Genomic DNA, 23,768 nt, shown 5'->3' on the forward strand with positions numbered 1-23,768 from the left:
GTAGCTGCCTTCTGTCCTTCCTCCCCACTCAACTATTCTAATGCCACCAGGGTTATCTGTCCGCCCCCATGTGTTTGCTGGCCCAGTCTCATTCCCTCCCAATCCTCCTATCACTCCCTCTCCCCGTCATCCTACTCTTGTTCCCTGCTGCCTCGCTCCCTCTTTCTTGCCCTTTCCTTCAAAACACATGTGATATTTTTCTTGCAGCACACGTGGCTCATCTGATTTATTAATATGTAAGGAGGCAGACTAATTAATCATCTCGAGATCTGGGCTCAATTTATGAATCATTTACGAGTCAGGAGAATGCATTAATTATTTGAAGACCAAGGTCGGGATATTTCATTATTTATAGGTCTCCATCTTTGATTCTAAAATAATTACTGCTTATGCTGGAATGATGTATATTTATAGAATTAAGGAAGAGGAGCCTATCCGGTCCACTGATTCTGCATCAGCTCGACAAGGCTACGTATTTAAGTTCATATGTTTCTTGGATCTGTTATTTGATTTTTTTTTTACTGCAACATTTACAAGTAAAAAGGGAGAAAAGATAAGCAATAATATTAATATTAATGAACATGATTGTAGTAGAATAGCATGGTGCTTACAAGCAGACCTTGGTCTTCAAGTGAATGGCATACGTCTCAGCAAATCATAGATATGTATAAGAATTTGGGGTGAAAATACTTTTTGTGTGACAGACAAACATGGTAAAAAGTGGCACCGTGAAGGGAAGTAAGTCAGCTTTGAAGTACAGTCAGTACCTACTAAATGCGAGATTTTCTTATATTATTTATGGGGCTAACTAAAATGAAAATATTTTGGAGCCTAATAATAGGCCAGCCAGTCTAGGCTGCTCCGCCTTTCAATTAGATCCTTATCTTAACTACATTTACCGGTCTTATTTTTATGTCCCTTGATACTGTTATCTACTAAAACTTGATAGATCTTCACAGCCTTTTGGGGAGCAAATTTCTGCCACCCTCTTTGTGAAATGGGTGTTTTTCCAATTGCCTTATAAATGGCCGAGCTGTAATTTGTAAACAAAATTCATTCACGGAATGTGGGCATCGCTGGCTGGGCCAACTTGTGTTGTCCATTCCTAATTGCCCTTGAGAAGGTAGTGGTGGTCCACCCTCTTGAACCGCTGCAATCCCCATAGTGTAGATGCATCCACAATACTGTTAGGCAGAACATTCCAGGGTTTTGAGCCAATAAAGGAATGGCGGTATAGCTCTAAGTCAGGATGGTGTGTGGCTTGGAGGAAAACTTCCAGATGGTGGTTTTCCCATGCATCTGCTGCCCTTGTCTTACTTGATGGTAAGGGTCATAGGTGTGGAAGGTGTTGTCGAAAGTGTCTTGATGAGTTACTGCAGTGCATCCTGTACGTGGCACACATGGTTGCCATTGTGAATTGGGAGTGGAGATAGTGAACATTTGTGGATGGGGTGCCAATCAAACGGGCTGCATTGTCCTGGACGGTGTTGAACTTCTTGAGTATCGTTGGAGAAGAATTCATCCAGGCAGGTGGGGGGTTGTGCCTTCTAGCTGGTGGAGAGGCTTTGGGGAGTTAGGAGGCGTAGAATTCCCAGTCTGTGGTCTGCTTTTGTAGCCACAGAATTTATCTGGCTAGTCCAGATCAGTTTTGTTTTTGCCCAATGTTAATCCCCTGGGATGTTACTGGTGTGGGATTCAGCGATGGTAACAGCATTGAATACCATGGGGAGATGGTTATATTATCCCCTATTGAAGACTGGCATCGCCTGCTACTGTGTGGTGAGAATGTTACTTGCCACTTATCAACCCAAGCCTGGATATTGTCTAGGTCTTGCTGCATATGGGCAGGGACTGCTTTAATTTTTAGATTATGTAGCTTTTCTCTTGACTCCCCATCAGAGAAAATCCATATCTACCCTGTCAAATCCTTTTACCTTTCAACATTTTGATCAAACCACACCCACAATCATCTGTGCTCCAGGCAAGTTTATACAATCTGTTTCGATTTTTGAATCATGCTTGTGATAGGTATAGATTGGGCTACAGAAAAGTTGAAGCTAGTTGCAGACCTGTGAGACTCTCTCCTTCGTTTTCCACCCGGCGCCTCTGCATTTCCACAACCCGCCTTTGGATACCCCGGTAGCTAATGTCACTGAAGTCTTGCATGTTCTTCTTCACACGCTCCGTGATAGGATCGGTAACTACAGGTGTGAAGCTTCCCTTAGTCTTCTCAAAGTCTTCATGATATTTCACCTTAAAAAGTTGGAAAATGCTTAACAAAAGAAGGAATTTTTTGGCCCTTCAAGTTCGTCAGTCATGTAAACCAGCCATAAAAGCCAGCATCTCCGACAAGAGACACCACTCCCTCAACACTGCACGGCAAGGGTTGTTCTGAAAGACAGTCTCATGTCCCAGAGTGCTGATCTCTAGACAATGTTCCCCTAGTGAGGAAGAATACTACCAGGTAAGACCAGGTGACAATTAAAAAGCAACTAATTTCAATGCAGTGGGGGGCAGAGAAAATTGCACGTTCAAATACTGCACCAAATAGCACCTGATCTAAAAGGAGGATAAGGGAAATCACAAGCAATATTCATTACGGAGCCATCACTAGCAGCAAAACAGTATGGAAACTGGTGTGGGAGCTGGCTATTCACCTCTTACAGTTGCAGACATAGGCCAAGTGGACAAAGAAAATTGGAATTTCAAAACTTTTCCCACAGCAAAAAATAAGGAAAACACAACCATAAATATATATGTTTTCTACTTTATTTTCTACTATAGTTCATTTTTCTACTTATTACATTTCGATGTTCAATTCTGTTATGGATATCTGATTCCATAATTCAGGTGTTCTGATTTTGGGAAATTATAGTTCAAAGAGATCCTTTGTTTATTTAATTAGGTTAGAATTAGAAGCAGGAAACAGAAACAATGGGCTATTTTTCCTGAGTCGCTTGATGGAGACGAAATGTCTACATTTGTTTTAATAAGGAATTTAAATTATTCCCAGATCAAAACAGTTTATGAGTACCTTTATGAATAAGCTTGGTGGAACTAGGGAGTCTGTAGAGCAGGCAATTATATCCATTAGAGATACAAATTAATCATGTGGGTCACAAAAATCAAAGGGGCTGTTGTCTACATTTCTGTTTGAAACATCCTGGGATGCCATGTTGCCATGCAAATGGGCTGTGAGATCAGGGAGGATTATTTGGTTTAATTTATGTGTGTGTATTTTGCTCATCCCGTGAAATGCAGCTGGGAATTCAAGTTCTGTTTGGAGACAGAGGGCTGGATTCTCCAAAAATGGGGCTATGTCCCCACACCGCTGCAAAAACACTGGCATTTTGCAGTTTCCTGCAAAAAGTAAAAGGCTTACCTGCAGGGGGCTAGCAGGGACCCGGGGAGCTTCACGCAGCTATGGCTGCAGATATGGGCCTCCCACTTCCAGTTCCGAGTCCGAGCATGTGCATGGCGGCGGCCTCCAACGGCCGTGCCATCGCCATGGCGGACATGGACCATGGACCAAAACGGACAATGTAGGCCCCCTCGCTCAGCTGAGCCCCATTGTATCGGACCAGCCCAATCGCTGCCCTGGACGTCAATAAAGCCCCCCCCCCCCCCCCCCGGTGCTTGACCCCCGTGCCCCCCACCAGGGCTGTCGCGAGAGCGGCGCGGGGCTGTGGAGAATCCAGCTCAGAGTTTATGGGAGAAGAGAGACTTGAACATTTGCCTTGTTTGGAACTAAAGGAAAGAAATCTATAATAACCCCCATAGTGAAAACAAGCAGTTAGTTTGAAGAATGCAGTGAAGCCTATCCTTGAGTGGGGAAGTCGTGAGGTTTTGAAGAAAGGTTGGAGGATCCCTCCACCAAATGCTAAATGGAAGGAGTCTGTGAAATATTATCCTCAGAGAATAGATGGAACACTGAGGAGAAATTAAAGTGAATTCTGGAGAGCTGTGGCATACTTGAAGAATTTCAAAATGTAGATGAATGCACTCTTTAAGTCTTAACAATCTATAGTGTTAAGTTAGGAGTGCCCTTTGTTTAATTTTTTATGATAGCAAAATTTAGTTTTGTTTAAAAATGTGAAATCCTGTGGCACAATTTCTATTAGTTAATCACTTCGGGCTCAAATTTCTCTTTAAATGATAATGGCCTCTATGGAATGGATTTCATCACTGATTTACAGAACTAAATATGCTTCATGATATTTTTTGGCAATGTGCCCCATCCAAGAGCTGCAACTAATACAAATGCTTAATTGAAAAAATAACACCAAAGTTATTACTAACAACTAGAAAGGAACAAAGTGACAGTCAATACCGTTGATATGATCCGCTGAGAATCCCGTACACGTCTCATCTCCGGTGTATCCACCACATAAGATGCCCTCCCTTGTATTTGTTTACGGAAACTGTCAGAGTATAGGACCTGGAAAAGCAAAGAACAAATGCTGAATGGAATCTCCTTGAGTAGGACATTTCATTCCTCCACATTCACTCTACCTAGGTACACTGCAATGGTGGTTCTAAAGGAGATAGCTGAGGAGATTCGGGAGGCATTAGTGGTGATCTTCCAGAAATCACTAGAGGCAGGAAGGGTCCCAGAGGACTGGAAAGTGGCTAATGTAACACTACTGTTTAAGAAGGGAGGGAGGCATAAGACGGGAACTTATAGGCCAGTTAGCCTGACATCGGTCATTGGTAAGATTTTAGAGTCCATTATTAAAGATGAAATCACGGAGTACTTGGAAGTGCATGATAAAATAGTATTGCGTCAGCACGGCTTCAACAAGGAGAGGTCATGTCTGACAAATCTGTTAGAGTTCTTTGAGGAAGTAACAAGAAAGTTAGACAAAGGAAAACGTGGTTTATTTAGATTTCCAGAAAACCTTTGACAAGGTGCCACATAGGAGACTGTTAAATAAGTTAAGAGCCCATGGTGTTAAGGGTAAGATCCTGGCATGGATAGAGGATTGGCTGACTGGCAGAAGGCAGAGAGTGGGGATAAAGGGGTCTTTTTCAGAATGACAGCCAGTGACTAGTGGTGTGCCTCAGGAATCCGCTGGGACCACAACTTTTCACAATATACGTTAATGATCTGAAAGAAGGAACTGAAGGCACTGTTGCTAAGTTTGCAGATGATACTAAGGTCTGTAGAAGGACAGGTAGTATTGATGAAGCAGGCGGGCTGCAGAAGGACTTGGATAGGCTAGGAGAGTGGGCAAAGAAGTGGCAGATGGAATACAATGTGGAAAAGTGTGAGGTTATGCACTTTGGAAGAAATGGAGACATAGACTATTTTCTAAATGGGGAAATGCTTAGGAAATCAGAAGCACAAAGGGACTTGGGAGTCCTTGTTCACGATTCTTTTAAGGTTAACGTGCAGATTCATTCGGCAGTTAGGAAGGCAATTCATGTCATATTAGCATTCATGTCAAGAATGCTAGAATACAAGACCAGGGATGTACTTCTGAGGCTGTATAAGGCTCTGGTCAGATCCCATTCGTAGTATTGTGAGCAGTTTTGTGCCCCCGTATCTAAGGAAGGATGTGCTGGCCTTGGAAAGGGCCCAAAGGAGGCTCACAAGAATGATCCTTGGAATGAAGAACTTGGCATATGAGGAACAGTTGAGGACTCTGGGTCAGTACTCGTTGCAGTTTAGAAGGATGAGGGGGGACTTTATTGAAAGTTGTAAGACACTGCGAGGCCTGGATGGAGTGGACGTGGAGAAGATATTTCCACTTGTAGCAAAAACTAGAAGCAGAGGACACAATATCAGGCTAATGGGACGATCCTTTAAAACAGAGATGAGGGTGGTGAATCTGTGGAAATCTTTGCCACAGGTGGCTGTGGAGGCCAAATCATTGAGTGCCTTTAAGACAAAGATAGATAGGTTCTTGATTAATAAGGGGATCAGGGGTTATGGGGAGAAGGCAGGAAAATGAGGATGAGAAAAATATCAGCCATGATTGATTGGCTGAGTGGCCTAATTCTGCTCCTATGTCTTATGGTCTTATAGGGTTAGCTGACTCAGTGAGGAATAAGACTGAAGCGAGTTAATGAGTTCAACATTCAATCTTTAGCTTTTAGTTGTATGAGGGGAAAAACAATTTGTTTCTGTTTTGTACTGTAATTCCTATGTCTCCTCAGTCGGTATGGAGGTGGTGGATATTCAAATATTACTCGCATTTGTGGTGCAGATATGTTTTTTTAATGCTTCTGTATTTATTATTTGCCATTTTTGCATGTTATGAGTCCTTTAATTTATAACGGCAAATGCAAAAAAAAGGCAAAAGTCATTCCCTTATCCCATGTCAAACTTATTTTTTAAATCTGAGGCAGGTATTGCCCTCTGTCCTGTGCCAATGCCACCTCATAGACATAAATTGTCTGATTATCCCATCATCCTTTACAAAAAGCACCGTCTCCTGGATTGGCGTTGCCACAGTTTATCAGGTTGATATTGCACAGTACAAGGGCCATAATACCATTATGACAGGCCACCAAATGGGCAGCACGGCAGCACAGTGTTTATAATAATCTTTATGAGTGTCACAAGTAGGCTTACATTAACACTGCAATGAAGTTACTGTGAAAATCCCCTAGTCGCCACTCTCCAGCGCCTGTTCTGGTACACTCAGGGAGAATTCAAAATGTCCAATTCACCCAACCAAGCACGTCTTTCAGGACTTGTGGGAGGAAACCGGAGCACCCGGAGGAAACGCACGCAGACACGGGTGGAACGTATAGACTCCACACAGACAGTGACCCAAGCCGGGAATCGTACCCCGGTCCCTGACGCTGTGAAGCAACAGTGCTAACCACTGTGCTGCCGTGCACTGTAGCACTGCTGTCTCATGGCGCTGAGGACCTGGGTGCGATCTGTCTTTTGGAATTTGCTCATTTTCCCCATATCTGCGTGGGTCTCACCCCCACTACGTGAAAGTCCAACGAAGAACTGCATCTTTTATTTTCTACAAGGAATGCTTTAGGAGAACTAGACCAAATAATTTTGCTGAGTGCTTTATCAAGAATTTTTGCTTATTAGGACATGAAATCCTGAAGATGCTACTGAAGCAGAGAACATAACATCTAAAGGAAATTAAAAAATTAATTGAAAAGGTACAGTATAAAAAATATGGAAAAAGAGCATGGAAATGGGTTTAGAGTAGCCAACATCTGTTGATGGCCTTTAGCATGGAATGTACTTCTGGACCTTTCTCCATGAACAGATGCTGGAAAGAAGCTCATACTAAATATCATCAATGTGCTTCAATGTCTGCAAAATATACCTGGTATGGTTGTAGAGACACGAGATTTATTGGGCCTTCAAAATGCTATTGGATACTGAGGCTGGGGTGAGGTCTGGTGAGTACAATGAAAAACCATTTCCTCATCCTTTACTTTGCTCATATGCTTTCACAGTTTCATTCCCTGAAGTGCAGACCAAGAGGTCTCTTAGCAGAGACTTCGCAGTGAGAGACGAAACAAAACACGGAGAGCGGGCAGGGCCATGAAACAGCCAGCTAGTTTTCGCAAGCATATTGCTCTCTTTTCTGCAGGTTTATAATTCCTATGTTTTCCATAGTGGTCCTCTCTTTAACTTCGCAAAGCTGAAGTGACCGACAAACAACCCAATAGCAACACCGCTATCAAAGGTGTCTTCCTGTGCTTTCCCTCTCACATTGACAAATTGGCTGAATTCAAGGGGTATTAATTAGAAGCCCCACATTGTTCTACCAAACCATTTTAATTTTTGTCAGTGGGCCTTTGGAGTACCAGCCGTTATAGTGGTCAATATGATATTAAGAGTGAGAGAAGAATAAAAAAAACCATTAGAAGAAATGGTGGTGGGGGGGGGGGGGGTTAGAGTGCAACAGAAAACATTGAATATAGTATTTTTCTTAAAGTTGCAGAAAATACCGAGCTAATGTTTTCTTGATTGCGTTTAACGCGCAGCATCTCTGGCGTGTACACCACTGCGGTTCCTTTCCCCAGGCTTTCTTTGTACAAGACCTGCAGAGGTAAAGCATCCAAAATGAAAAGATGAAAATCTAAAGTCTTCCAAGAACACGTTCAAAACTGAACAGAAAATAAAACTCATAAGGAGGTTAAAGGTGAAGTGAAGTTCAAAAAGGTCAGGTGTTAAAAAAAAATGAGTTTCCATTAAAGTGAAACAAAATGGCTTCAGTGAAAAGGTAGTGGATGAGAAAAGAAGCCAGGACTATGCTAACATTTGGTTTCTGAAAATGGAATTGCCAGATTCTCATTAAAATTGCTGTTCAAGAGAACATTCAAAAAACATTTTAGAAAAATATTAATGCTCTTAGCTCATTATTGTACAATAACATCGTTAATTAAGAGGTCGCTGAATCAGGGATATCTTGAATCACGATTATTCTGGAGGTTAAGAAAAACAGCATTTGCATTGGCCTTAGGCAAAGACTGCAGATGGAACAACAACATGCAGATATTTTTAATGGACAGCGGTTTGTAATTTCCCCTCAATTTGAATAGCTTAAATACAGGGTCATAATAATAATCTTTATTGTCACAAGTAGGCTTATATTATCAATGCAATGAAGTTACTGTGAAAAGCCCCTAGTCGCCACATTCCGGCGCCTGTTCGGGTACATAGAGGGAGTATTCAGAATGTCCAATTCACCTAACAGCACGTCTTTCGGGACTTGTGGGAGGAAACAGGAGCATCCGGAGGAAACCCACGCAGACACGGGGAGAACATGCAGACTCCACACAGACAGTGACCCAAGCCGGAAATCGAACCCGGGTCCCTGGGGCTGTGAAGCAACAGTGTTAACCACTGTTTCACTCATCTTTCGATGTTAGGAAATTCGATTGCTGATTATCCTCATAGTGTTTTATCTGCGTGCATTGCCGTGCATGCTTAAGGTCATTTCAAAAGCCAAACAATCTGAAACGTGACAGGCACTTGTAAGTCAGTTAAGCTCACAGCAGCTTCAGAACATCTTTATGCTTATGAAGGAGCACTAAAGGTTTAATGTTGTCCAATATAAAGGAAAACACACGGGAACTGAAGGTGTGGCTTGAACATGCCCAACATTGAGAACTGAATTTAAGAGCGAGTTCAATTCTTAAATTTCATCCCACCACTGGATTCAAAGGAACCAAATCCAGCAGAATGTTAATTCTGAAACGGACAGCATTGCTGATTGCTACCTTTGGCCTTTGCGTAATCTTTGAAGTTAACTTTTTAAAAAAGTAATTTGAAAATAACCCATATGTCTGAAGGAAACCTTGCCTTTCTCATCACGGAATCCTTTCAAATTGGCACAGTCCTGTTACCGCGTAAGCTCCACAAAAATGACACATTTCAGAAAACATATCAAGAAAATGTAAATATAAACACACACAGTGGTGAAGCAAGTGAACACAAAATTGAAATTGTATGACTTGTGTTTAGTGTTGTATAAGGGTGAAATCAGAGGGAGTCAAAAGCAGCAGTTACCGAGCTGATGTTCTTCTGTGTTTCCTTTACACGCTTCACCTCGGGCAGGTCAGAGATTGCAGTTCCTTTCCCAATACATTCCCTGTACTTAATCTACAGAGTGTGTAGATCAGAAAAGGAAAAGGACAACCTGTCAGCACATGACAAACAGCAACACATAGACCAGCATAAACCGCAACAACTTACACAGTTCCGATAAAAGGAGAGTTACACTGGTGAATTAGTTTGTTATTGAAACACTGCTTAACTATTCTCAAAGCAGTCACGGATTATCAAAAACACCAAGGGCAAGGTAGTCAAACTTTCTGAAATTCAATGTGATGTCCACATGAAATGAAGCACATTTAAAAATGAAGGATTGTTAGTTAGAAAATGGAAAATTGGTTAGTTAAAATCAAACTTAAATGCTAGCACAGGTGTATCGTTTCAAGTTACACGTTAGGTAAAATGGCCACCTTAAAGGTCGCAGCAAAATTCCTCATGCTTCCATCCCTGAAAATAATGTCCCAATCGTGCCCGACAGTGCCTTCCAACATGAATCTTGGTGTAGGTTCTCAGTATTATTGCACCTTTTTGGTACATGGCAAGCCCCACTTCAAACACATCCCTGGACTGACTGACTTGTCCCATGGATACCCCAGACTCCAGCAATTAAACGGTCATGGGGGAGATGGGGATTGCCCATAACCCTTGGCCCATCTATAGTCTTTTTTTTTTAAATTTAGTGTCCAATTCATTTTTTCCAATTATGAGGCAATTTAGCGTGGCCAATCCATCTACCCTGCACATCTTTGGGTTGTGGGGGTAAAACCCATGCAAACACGGGGAGAATGTGCAAACTCCATACGGACAGTGACCCAGGGCCGGGATCAAACCTGGGACCTCGGCGCCATGAGACAGCAGTGCTACTCACTGCGCCACCGTGCTGCCTGGCCCATCCATAGTCAAACACAGTGAAGCCAAACTGCAATTTCATAGAATTTACAGTGCAGAAGGAGGCCATTCGGCCCATCGAGTCTTCACCAGCTCTTGGAAAGAGCACCCTACCCAACCCCACACCTCCACCCTATCCCCATAACCCAGTAACCCCACCCAACACTAAGGGCAATTTTGGACACTAAGGGCAATTTAGCATGGCCAATCCACCTAACCTGAACATCTTTGGACTGTGGGAGGAAACCGGAGCACTCGGAGGAAACCCGCACACACAGGGGGGGGAACGTGCAGACTCCGCACAGACTGTGACCCAAGCCAGGAATCAAACCTGGGACCCTGGAGCTGTGAAGCAATTGGGCTAACCACTATGCTACCATGCTGCAATGATTTTACTCTGCGAAGATCCAAGCTGCTGGACAGGTAACAATTTCAATGATGGGGCCCATGAGTGGGTTTTGTAGAGGCCGGAATGCCTACTACTCGTTCCGTGTACCAGCTGCCACTCATACCCAAGGTCACACTCTAGACTCACAAGGAGGAACCCTTGCTATAATCAAGTCGCCACCTCTGTTCCCAGTCTCTGCTGGGTGCCAGCCTGGCACTGCCACGGCACCCAGGTGGCACTGTAAGATGGCAGGGGCACTGCCAGGTTGGCACTGCCAAGATGCCAAGCTGACAGTTTTTGTGTGCATGCGATTAGCCCGGGGGTGCCCCCATAGTGTGTTTGGGTTGGGGGGGTCGGTGATTGCTTTGGGGATTTTGGACATCGATACGCCATCTCTCACTACGCTAGGGAGTTCCAGTGAGCCGAATCTACAAAACGGAGCTATGTGCCGCCTCGGCCACGCATTCCCCCGAGGCCCCTTATACAATATGAGTCACACCATGAGCGCCGGGGAATACACGGCTAAATGTGCTTGCCATGGGACTTTGTTCCCAATTAGTTGATTCGCGCCCCATGTTTTACCATTTTATCAGCCAGTTCTGCCAGAGATGCAGAAAGAGATTGTGAAAAGCAGTATGGAATATCCTCCTTGGCCACCACTCAGATATATTGCAATGATTGCTGAAAATAGTTACGTGAAATGTAATTTTTCAGTAATCATTCTAGTTTGGAAGGCCAATTAAATTAAAGGCAGCTTCTTACAATTCAAGTTAATGGTGAATCGCTCTGAAAACTTTGAAACTATAAATCAGAAGAATTATGCATGGATGTGCGATTCAAATATTTGAAAACCGGAGATCTCTCTCATTTAAGGACTTAGATCCCAAAACATGCTCTGACTGATTTTGTACTTAAAAGCCTTTAGGTTATTTGGCATGTATTTCAGGTGTGACATGCAATAAAGCTGCGTTGCTGTTGCTTTAACTTACTAATTATGGTTTGTTTCAAGGAAGACCAGGCCTGCCAACATACCCACTTAATGCCTGGCATTTTTGTTACTTCACAGTGAAATCATTCTCTCTTTTTTTTACAATTTAGTGTACCCAATTCTTTTTTTTCCCAATTAAGGGGCAATTTAGTGTGGCCAATCCACCGGACCTGCACTTCTTTGGGTGGGGGGGGTGAAACCCACGCAGACACAGGAGAAAGTGCAAACTCCACACAGACAGTGACTTGGGGCCGGGATCGAACCTGGGTCCTCAGCACCGTAGGCAGCAATGCTAACCACTGCGCCACCGTGCTGCCCGAGGGAAATCATTCTCAGAGAGCCACAAATCCTGAGTTAGTTCCACATATGTTAAAAAAAGTTAAACAGACTTCAAGCATCATGTGGAAAGAAACGTTGCTATTAATTTCAGAAGTACATGTTGCGAAAATTAGGAGAAATCTGTTAAAATGACATCGAAGAGTAAACTGTGCAAGGAGGAATCTGTAAAATCGTGTTTTAGTACTTTAGTGTTTTAGAAAGGGTTTTAGTAGTAATGGGCTTGGACTGTGAGTCAACACAGGAATAAAACCAACAGCTACCGAGCTGATGTTCTTCTGGGTCTCCTTCACACGCTGCACCTCAGGCAGGTCAGAGATTGCAGTTCCTTGACCAATATGATCCTTGTATTTGATCTACAAAGTGTGCAGACCAGGGAGGAAAGGACAAAACGTCAGCACATGACAAACAACAATCTGCATTTGCATAGAATGTGAACGTAGCCAAAGGCCCCATTGCCCTTCAGGGGATATATATCAAACAAAGTTTAACACCAGGTTACATAAAATGCTAGGCGACGAAAACAAATCTTGATGAAAGAGGTAGGTTTTAAGTGTGTCTTTACATTGGAAGGGGAAATAAAGAGACAGAGAGGCTTAGGGAGGAAATCCAGAGCTACAAAAACACATAAGACTTCAGACAAACGTTGTCAGGTCACAGACTGTAGCACACGAGAGGTTGGATTGGCCTGGTGGACAAAGGCAGCAGCCAATTTGGTATTGACTCGTACAGACCAGAAAGCATCCATGATTTAATTCCCAATATGTAACGAGTAGTAGCCATAGCAACAATTGAAGAGCTACAATTAACCTCACTGCCACTGGGACTGGCAAGGAAAGATTGAGCAGGGAGGCCAATGCTGATGTCCGTCCAGCGGAATCCTCTTCTGCAAAGTCAGGATGAATCTTTATAGTGATGCTTCCACAGTCGAATTTCCAATTTAAGTGCTAAGCTGACAGTTGGCTGCCTGGGCCTGAACATAAAACTGCAGAATTTGGAGAGCTCAAAAATCAATCTGGATTCAAAAATCTTTTTAGAAAATCTTGTAAATTCTGATTTGATGATAATCAAAGTATGGGGCTTAATATTAACTTTGTGTTTCGGATTCAAATGTCATAAATATTCTAAAGCCTGTTTTCCTGTTTGCTCATTGAAAACTCTTTAATTCACGCAATTGATGCGATATTCATATTGTCTCATGTTGCTCTTTGTTCTCTGTTTCACTACACTGCATCACAAGATTTCACAAAAATTCGCTTACACAAGCCTCTCATTGAAATCTAAACATCAAAATTGCTGAAACTTTATGCACAAGTCACAAAAAAGTTTCAAGAATTTCAAAAATGGTTACATCAATTTAAGAAAGACTGGAAAAAAGCAACGTCAATTGTGTTTAGTGGGGGGAAATCATGAGTCTGAAAAAAAGGGGTAATCAAATTGGCAGCTACCGAGCTGATGTTCTTCTGCGTTTCTTTCACACGCTGCACCTCAGGCAGGTCAGAGATTGCAGTTCCTTGACCAATATTATCCTTGTACTTGATCTACAAAGTGCACAGACCAGGGAGGAAAGGACAGACTGTCAGCACATCACAAAAAAAGCAAAAACAGCTAACATTTATCTCGGACTTTTAACACAGGCAACATCCTAATGCACTTTACAGGAGCCGATAACAAGCACAATTTGACAACGGGCCACCTAAGGCAGCATTAGAACAGCAAAGACAGGTGTTAAGGACAGTCTTAAAGGGATAGGGAGTCCTCTGGATATGGTCTTGGGACACCTTTGTGAGAGATCAGGGACACTTTGGGGGAAATTAGATACCCTTTTGGAGAGGCAAGATGCTCCTTGATATTGTGAAAAGCACGCATGGGTGTGCATTAAAAAGTGCACAAACCTATTAACTATCAAGTTCATTGGAACTATCGAAAGTGTCAAAATGAACTGTCAAGATATTTATAATGTCCGCCCTTCAAATCCTCAAAAACATGTTTGGAGCGTATTAAAAAAAATTGCTATTTCCATCTGTTGACATAAACCTGAGAGCTACATTACTGGATTAGTGCTGCACACCCTTCCATTATCCTAGTAGGGTCCTTGCCATTTCAGTATGATTGACATGGTCATAAACTCTTCGAAGTGGGACTATGAATTCCAGTGTTTGTTTTTAGAAGGGTCTATGAATTTGAATGAAATGTTTGTATCATATGAGATTATGTAGCTGAAAGAAAGAAACTGTAATAAATGTTTTTTTAATGAATTAGACTGTTATTTCAAAATATAGTCTGCATACATGCAACTTTTATTTTTTTTAACCCCAGCCTGACTCGTGAGGTTTTCCCATGGTGGATCCTGGGTGAGTTAGCATGGTAGATATAAGGGACCATGGTGGTGCATGGTGGCATAGGGTCTGTATGGGGGCATGAGGTGGCATGAAGGTTACAAGAGGTCAAGGAGTAGGCATAGGGCCTTGGGTTGTCATGGAGGGTATGAGGGGTCATGGGGGTGGTTGAGAGCATAGGTTTGAACAAATGAGGCATGAGGAGTTTGGTGGGGTTGGTTGGGTGTGAGGGGTGAAAGTTGTTTTATGTTTTGTTGCTCTCTAAAAAAAATACATCTACAGAGTGCTGTAGCACGGCGGCAAACCTTCTAGCCAGCCTGTCACCGCACCGGGCAACCTCTGTACTCAGTACAGGACCATTGTGCCTGACTCCCAGAGATCCCCACCATCTTAGAATGAAAACCCCAACTTCCTGGGCACTTTCTGGGTTTGAGGAGTCGAGGAATACCCTGACTGTTGAAAATTCAGGCCTGTGCCTTGGCGATCCCAATATTATCTGGATTCAAAAATCATAAACACCAAGTTCTGATTGAGAAATAATAAAAGTGTAGAGTTAAATGGTAATATTGAGGTGGTGAATCAATTCCATCAATATGCTGAAGTCTGCTTACCTGCCATTTCTTTGTAAACTGAGTAATTTATGCCATAGGTGTTATATTGAAATTACAATCATAGATTGGTTTTGGTTTACGTTCCGTAAATGAGTAATTTAAAGCCCGACAAAAAATTCTTGCAAATTTTTTGTCATCACAATAATGTGAAGTTGAGGTTAAAATCAGAATAGCTATGATCTTATTGAATAGCAGAGCAGGCTCGAGAGGCCGAGTGGCCTAATCCTGCACCTAATTTTTTTTGTTCATACACTGATTGCAAACTGGTAGAAACCTTGTGCAAATGTCACAAAAAATGTTTAAAAGATTTAAAAATAATGGGCGGGATTCTCCCCTCCCTGGTGGGATGGGCCTTACCGGCGCCGAGGAGTGGCGTGAACCACTCCGGCTTCGGGCCGCCCGGAAGCTGCGGAATACTCCGCACCTTCAGGGGCTAAGCCGACGCCAGCGGGGTTGGCGCCCCGCCAACCCGCGCCGAAGGGCCTCCACCAGCCAGCGCGAGTTGCCGCATGTGCGGGAGTGCCAGTCAGTGTGTGCTGGGTCATCACAGCGCATGTGCAAGGGGGTTCTTCTCCGTGCCGGTGATGGCAGACTGTTACACCGGCCGGCGCGGAGGGAAAGAGTGCCCCCATAGCACAGGCCTGCCCGCAGATTGGTGGGCCCCGATCACGGGCCAGGCCACGGTGGGGGGCCCTCCCGGGCCAGATCCCCCACAACCCCCTCCTCCCCGAGGACACCGCAGGCCGCCCGCAGAGCCAGGTCCCGCCGGTACGGACCTGGTGTATTTTACGCCGTAGGGACCCGCCGAAAACGAAGGCAATACGGCCCATTGCCGGCCGGAGAATTGCCGGGGGGGGGGGGGGGGGGGGGGGGGGGGGGGGGCACTGCCAATGGCCCCCGAACGGCGCGATTCCCGCCCCTGCCGAAAAACCGGCACAAGGGAATCCGGCAGCCGAACCCGGGGTGGCGGAGCGAGATTCACCCCCCCCCCCCCCCCCCCCCCCCGGCGATTCTCCGGCCCGGTAGGGCGTCGGAGAATCCCGCCCAAGAAGAGAAAAAAAGTAAGGGCTAATAACTTAGGGAAACTGTGGGTTAAAAAGTTAGGAGGCAAATCAAACCAGCAGCTACCGAGCTGATGTTCTTCTGGGTCTCCTTCGCACGCTGCACCTCAGGCAGGTCAGAGATTGCGGTTCCTTGACCAATATTTTCCTTGTATTTGATCTACAAAGTGTGCAGACCAGAGAGGAAAGGACAGACTGTAAGGACATGACAAACAAACAGCAACAACTGACATTTATCTCACACATTAACAATAAAATGTGCTACGGCACTTCACAAGAACCATTATCAAACAAAATCTGACAACAAAACATGTAAGCCAATATTAGGACACAAAGGGAGGATTTAAGGACTGGCTCAGTGGAGCAAAGGCAAGTAGTGAGGTGGAAAGGTTTATGAATGGACTTTCCAATCTACAATAACATGTAAACTTCACACAAATAATGTCAAGCTGCAGACTGCACCACACCACATCGTTAGCACTTACTCCCACAAACCAGCAAGTGGCCTTTGTTTAATTTCCTGCCTGAGTCAACGTAGGAACCATGACAATTCATGAAGAGCTACAAAAGAGCTGAACTCGAAGAGGTGTGTGTCTGGTCTTGACATTGATGCACTATCAATTACGACGAGACGAAAGTAGAATGTAATCGAGGCTTTATTACACAGAGATGTGTTGTCTCCTACAGCAGCTGACGAAATGGCTGCTATTCGGAGAGCACACATATTTATACTCCGCTTACTGGGTGGAGCCAGCAGGCAGGGATCTACCCCCGTACCTGTAGTACAGGGGCCTGACCATAAAACCCATATATACAATATAATACTACAGTGGTGACTACCACAGACATCAAGGCAGAACTTGACCGCATGTGGCATTAAGGAGGCTTGGCAAAACTGTAGTCAATGAGAATCATGGGGGAAACTCTCCGCTGGTTGGAGTCATACCAAGCACAAAGGAAGATGGTAACGGCTGCTGGAAGTCATTCATCTCAGTCCCAGGACATCGATGCAGGTGTTCCTCAGGGTAATGTCCTCGGTCCGACCATCTACAGCAGCTTCGTTAATGACCTTCCCTTTGTCTTACAATCAGAAGTTTGAATGTTCACTGATGATTACATAACGCTCAGTACCATTTGACCATTTGCAACCCCTCAGATACTGAACCTCCTGTGTCTATTTGCAGCAAGACCTGAATAGCATGCAGGTATGAGCTGCTGAGTGGCAAGTAACAATGGTGCCACGCAAGTGCTGGACAATGACCAACTCCATAGAGAGAGAATCTGACCATGACATTTAATGGCATTACCACACAGAAACTGATCTGGGCTAGCCACATAAATATTATGGCAACAGTTATGGTAACTCACCTGCTGACAGCACAAAGCTTATCCACAATCTACGATTCACAAATCAGGAATGTGATAGAATACTCTCCACTTGCCTCGAGAAATGCAGCTTCAACAACACTCAGGGCATTCAACACCATCCAGGACAAAAGCAGTCCACTTAATTGGCACCCCATCCACTACCTTCAACACCCACTCCCTCCACCATTCACACAGCAGTAGCAGGGTGTACTATATACAAGAAACGCTGCAAATACTCCCCAAGGCTCCTGAGACAGCACCTTCCAAACCTTTTGAATTATACCATCTAGAAAAACTAGGGCAGCAGTCACATGGGAAGGCCACCATCTTCCCATCCTAGCCGCACACCATCCTGACTTGGCAATATATTGCCATTCCTTCAGTATCGCTGGGTCAAAATATATTGCCCAGCCCTAATTGCCCTTGATGGTGGCGATGGTCATCTTGAACCTCTGCAGGTGTACCCAGAGTGCTGTTAGGGAGGGGTTGCCAGGATTTTGACCCAGCGACAGTGACGGAACTTTATGTGTTACTTCAAACTGCACACAGCAGATCATAAAGGGAACTGCAGGTTAGAAATGCAATTAATATTTTCAGTAAATTGCCTCAAATGATAAAGTAGCTTCAGTAGGTAATTACATGTTTTAAAATCCATACTGTATCCCCTTAGAACTAGTCACATTTTGTTTTACTACTTTGCCTTCAAGTAATCTGTCGACCTAATGAAGAATTGGAATGGATAGTTTGAACTTTAGTTTTTAAAAAAATGAAATATGACATTTTATGTTTAAGATCAATGTGCCAGACAATACCATTTCAATTCAATTTAACTTTGTCACTAGATGGATTCCAATTGTTTCATAAAGATTTATTTATTAAAAACATATGGCTCAGTATGGATTCTTTCAAGTTTTGAAAAAGCGAAGGACTGAGTTTTGAACTTCCAACTAAAAGGCAAATCTCAAAAAATGAATCGAGACTCAAAAATGTTAAACACAAAGGTCTGATTTAGAGATGATAAAAGTATGAAGCTAAAGGTTAAGTTAGAAGTTCAACTTCAAATTCCCTAAAGTCTGCTTTCCTCCTGTTTTGCTGGGAACTGTAACCTTTGGTGTTTTGATATTTTCACACAAGGTTAACTTCCTCAATGCACTGTGTTAAAATGACTGACCAAAAAAAAAGCTTAACCATTAACTTTTCCCTCTCACGCATGTCAAAATTGATTTTTTTTTAAAAAGTTAAGTTCCACAAAATTGTTTCAAAAATTAGAAAAGGTTAAAATAAAATTGAAAAAAAGAAACAAGAAAAAAATTAGTATTGCTAGTGTTAAGTGAACAGAAATAATGGGCAATAAGGTTGGGGTGAATCATAGGTTAAAAAAAAAGGATGGGGGTGGGGGGGAAATCAAACTGGCAGCTACCGAGCTGATGTTCTTCTGTGTCTCCTTCACACGCTGCACCTCAGGCAGGTCAGAGATTGCAGTTCCTTGACCGATATTTTCCTTGTATTTGATCTACAAATTGCGCAGGTTAGGAAGGAAAGGACAAGACTGTAAGGACATGACGAACAAACGGAGCAACCGGCATTTACATAGCACATTCGACATAGTAAAATGTCCGAAGGCAGTTTACAGGTGCCATCAACCAACAGACTTTGACACCACTGCACATAAAGGCAACATAAGAACAGAGAGGTTGGTTTTAAAGGGTGGTTTGAGCTGCGAAGGAGAGGTACGGAATTGAAGAAGATTAGGGAGAGAATTCCAGAGCTACGGCAACATGGAGACTTTGTACAAATTATGTCAAGCCACAGACTGTGTCGCGCTACACATTCGAATTAGCTCCGGTGGCCTAGTGGGTACAGTGATCAGCCGGTCTCGTACTGATTCACACAAACCAGTAAACCAGCGGTGGCTCAGTCCCAGGTGGGCTTTGAGGAAGTAACCATGCCAAATGTGATGAATGGGCCTCAACGTTCCTGGGAAGGGAAACCCGGCTAGGGATGCCAATGCTGATGTCTACCCAGCAATTTTTTCTTCCAGAATTAAATTGCCTAACCGTTATCCTAGCCCAAAGAGGCTGCGCTGAGGTGAAATATTGTCAGACTGCCGGAGCATGGATCTCTGCCATCGGTCAGCGCCTTCAGCAAAGGAGGGCAGAAGGAGATATTGCTGAAAAAAAGAGAAAAATGCTATCGAAGCTTTTCATCTTACACCCATCAGGACAGATGCAAGAGTGGCAAATTTCAAAGGGAACAACCATTTATACTGCATGAGAAAAGGAATGATAAGTGAGATCTGATTGGTTGCGATGAAGCCATGGCAAATACACCAGAGAGTTACTAATACGCCATGCTTGTTTATTCAAAAAAGGTTCAATGTCCGGACATATTCCTTTTGCCTGCTGAGAACAGGTCCCTACATGTGAATATATGTAGCTTCTAGCAAGCGCAAATGTGCTACACCGTGAGCCTAAATTCGTTATTCGGGTAATTCTTGGCACACTCCGGATTTTGAGCAAGTGCTGCCCAATCGCGGAATTGCATCTACTGGCAGACATTACGTTCTGAATTTTGCCAGCTATTTTTTGAGGCTGCGTAATCCATTCCATTGATGCTGTGTTCATATTGCATTGATATGGTTTTCTTATTTTCTTTCTGAATGCACTGCATTAAAAAAATATGACAAGAAATACTCTAAACGGTAATTTCTTTCATCATGCAGACACAGGAGAATGTGCAAACTCCACATGGGACTGACCCGGGGCTGGGATTGAACCCGGGTCCTCAGCGCCATGAGACAACAGTGCTAACCGTCAACATAATTTTATGAAGGACAAATAATGTTTGACTAATTTGCGAGAATTCTTTGAAGATGTAACAAGCCAAATGGATAACGGGGATCCTGTAGATGTAGTGTATCTGGACTTACGGAAGGCATTTGATAAGGTGCCGCACAGAGGTTAGATCACATGGGTTTAGGGATAGTTTATTAGCTTGGATAGAGGACCGGCTGAGTCGGGATAAATTTGTCTTTCTATGGATGGCAAGATGTAACGAATGGGCTGCCACAGGGTTCAGTCCTTGGGCCCCAACTATTTACACTCTATATTAACAATTTGGATACAGGGATAGAAGGTTCAATAGCCAAATTTGCAGATGACACTAAAATAGGTGGGACAGTAAGTTGCAGTGAGGAAATAATAACCTTACAAATTGATATAGATAGGTTCGGTGAGTGGACCAAAATGTGGCAGGTGGATTTTAATGTGGATAAGTGTGGGGTCATCCATCTTGATTGGAAAAATCGAAAGGCAAGTTATTATCTACATAGGGAGAGACTTCGGGGTGCTCCGGTGCAGAGGGATCTGGGGGTCCTTGTGCATAAGTCGCAGAAAACTAGCCATGCAGGTGATAAGAAAACGATTGGAATGCTCTCATTTATAGCTAAAGAAATAAGAGTATAAAGGTAAGGAAGTGTTTTTGCAACTGTACAAGGCATTGGTAAGATCACAACTGGAGTACTGTGCACAGTTTTCGTCCCTTTATTTGAGGAAAGATGTAATGGCATTGGAGGCAGTTTAGAGGAGGTTCACTATGTTGATTCCAGAGATGAGTTTTATCGTATGTAGAGAGATTGAGCAGTTTAGGCCTATACTCTCTGGAGTTTAGAAGAATAAGGGGAGATCAAATTGAGGTATATAAGATGATAAAAGGCATGGATAAATTAGACGTGGAACAGATGCTTCCTCATGGAGGGCATTCTACAACGAGAGGTCATAGTCTCAGGATAAGAGGTAGCCAATTTAAAACTGAGTTGAGGAGAAACTCCTTCTCCCAAAGGATCGTTAATCTGTGGAAATCGCTATCCCAGAGTGCGGTGGATGCTGGGACAGAGAGTAAATTTAAGGAGGAGTTAGACAGATTTCTAATTAGTAATGGGTTGAAGGGTTACAGAGAACAGGTAGGACAGTGGAGTTGAGGCCAGGATGAGATCAGCCATGATCGTATTGAATAGTGGAGCAGGCTTGAGAGGCTTAATTGCCGACGCCTGCTCCTTGTTTTGATGTTAACATAACATAGAACAGTACAGCACAGAACAGGCCCTTCGGCCCTCGATGTTGTGCCGAGCAATGATCACCCTACTCAACCCCACGTATCCACCCTATACCCGTAACCCAACAACCTCCCCCCCCTTAACCTTACTTTTAAGGACACTACGGGCAATTTAGCATGGCCAATCCACCTAACCCGCACATAGAACATAGAACATAGAACAGTACAGCACAGAACAGGCCCTTCGGCCCTCAATGTTGTGCCGAGCAATGATCACCCTACTTAAACCCACGTAACCCGTATACCCGTAATCCAACAATCCCCCCCCATTAACCTTACACTACGGGCAATTTAGCATGGCCAATCCACCTAACCCGCACATCTTTGGACTGTGGGAGGAAACCGGAGCACCCGGAGGAAACCCACGCACACACGGGGAGGACGTGCAGACTCCGCACAGACAGTGACCCAGCTGGGAACCGAACCTGGGACCCTGGGGCTGTGAAGCATTTATGCTAACCACCATGCTACCGTTCTGTTCTTATGTTCGAAGAAAGAACTATTCTGTCTAATTCCACCTTCCAGCTCTTGGTCTGTAGCCCTGTAGGTAACAGCACCTCAAGTACAAATCTGGTGTCCTTGATTAATAAGGGGATTTGTTGATTGATAAGGGGATCAGTGGGTTTAGGGGAAAAGACAGGAAAAACATATCAGCCATGATCAAATGGCGGAGCAGACTCGTTGGTCCGATTGGCCTAATTCTGCCTCTATATCTTAGGGTCTAACACTTTCCCTGTATTTGATCACCAAAGTGTGCAGATAGCGGAAGAAAGGACAGACTGTCAGCTCATAACAATCAAGCAAGAGCAGCTATTGCACAGCACGGTGACATATTAAAGCATCCACAGGAGCTATTATCAAACAAAATTTGGCTATGATAATTTGACAGTGGGGAACCTTCAGACAGAAGTGGTAGATTTTAATGAGTGGCATACATGAGGGAAATGAAGCAGAGACGTAGAGAGGCTTAGGGAGCCTTCGGGCGGGAATTCCAGAGCTACGGTAAAATGTAGACATTTTACAAAGTCGAGGTACAGATTACATAAAACCACACATGAAATTCTCTCTCATTGACCAGCTAGAGACGCATCAGCCAATTTAGCATTGACTCTCACAAACCAATAAGTGCCCTTAGTTTAATTCCCAATTAGTTTGGAAACTGTCGCCATGAGAACATACTATGAGCATACTACCATGAGCCATACCTTGCCAAAGCAGGCTGGGAGAGAAATAAATAACCAGAGATACCAATGACGATGCCGATCCAGAAATTTCTGATTCAGCAAAGTCAGGGAGAAGCTTCATAGTGATGGCCCTCTGGCTAAATTGGCTACCCATTATCTGAGTTAGAGAAGAAGGGCCACTTGGATGAGATGGTGGGGAGCTGGTGGTGCATGTATGTATGCCACAATATCAATCAGACCCTTCAGCAAAGGAGGCCAGAACATTTATAGAACATGCGATGCAGAATGAGGCTATTCAGCTCATCGAGTCTGCACCGACCAACTTAAGCCCTTGCTTCCACCCTATCCCCATAACCCAATAACCCCTCCTAACATGTTTTGGTCACTAGGGGCAATTTATCATGGCCAATGCACCTAACCTGCACGTCTTTGGACTGTGGGAGGAAACTGGAGCACCCGGAGGAAACCCACGCAGACAGGGGGAGAATGTACAGACTCCACACAGACAGTGACCCAGCGGGGAATCGAACCTGGGACCCTGGCGCTGTGAAGCCACAGTGCTAATCACTTGTGTACCATGCTGCTGTATTATGTCAAACTACACACAAACCAAAAGGGGAACTCTGATAAGATTCTTATCTCAAGATGTCAAAATGAATCCAGATTCCGAAACCTTAAAATACTAAATTGTGATCCTGGTGTAAGAAAAGTATGGAGCTAAATGTTAAATTTGAGATTTTCTTTTATTTCATGGAATATAGACGTCGCTGACTGGACCAGCATTTATTGGCTATTCCTAATTGCTGTCGAGGGAGCAGTTAAGTGCCTGCCACATTGCTGTGGGTCTGGAGTCACTTGTAGGCCAGGTCAGGTAAGGATGGCAGATTTCCTTCCCTAAAGGAGGGATTAGTGAACCAGATGGGCTTTTATAACAATTGTTTCATAGTCATC

At 43.7% G+C, this 23,768-nt stretch overlaps 1 protein-coding gene across 12 annotated transcripts in view; it reads right to left on the reverse strand.

Annotated features, from left to right (window-relative positions):
• The window catches only part of neb (nebulin), a 361,584-nt gene that overhangs the window by 6,675 nt on the left and 331,141 nt on the right, over nt 1-23,768 (reverse strand). For 3 of the 12 annotated variants that reach the window (XM_038790020.1, XM_038790018.1, XM_038790015.1), the window contains 5 exons: nt 12,405-12,497; nt 9,497-9,589; nt 7,933-8,025; nt 4,331-4,438; nt 2,070-2,253 (listed from right to left, as the gene is read on the reverse strand). In XM_038790020.1, the coding sequence (XP_038645948.1) occupies nt 2,070-2,253; nt 4,331-4,438; nt 7,933-8,025; nt 9,497-9,589; nt 12,405-12,497 (571 nt within the window). Of the gene's footprint in view, nt 1-2,069; nt 2,254-4,330; nt 4,439-7,932; nt 8,026-9,496; nt 9,590-12,404; nt 12,498-13,589; nt 13,683-16,219; nt 16,313-18,940; nt 19,034-23,768 lie in introns of all 12 variants that reach the window. The other 9 variants (XM_038790010.1, XM_038790008.1, XM_038790017.1 and 6 more) reach the window with 6 other exon arrangements.

Source organism: Scyliorhinus canicula, chromosome 2 (assembly GCF_902713615.1).
Source record: "Scyliorhinus canicula chromosome 2, sScyCan1.1, whole genome shotgun sequence".
Classification (NCBI taxonomy): domain Eukaryota; kingdom Metazoa; phylum Chordata; class Chondrichthyes; order Carcharhiniformes; family Scyliorhinidae; genus Scyliorhinus; species Scyliorhinus canicula.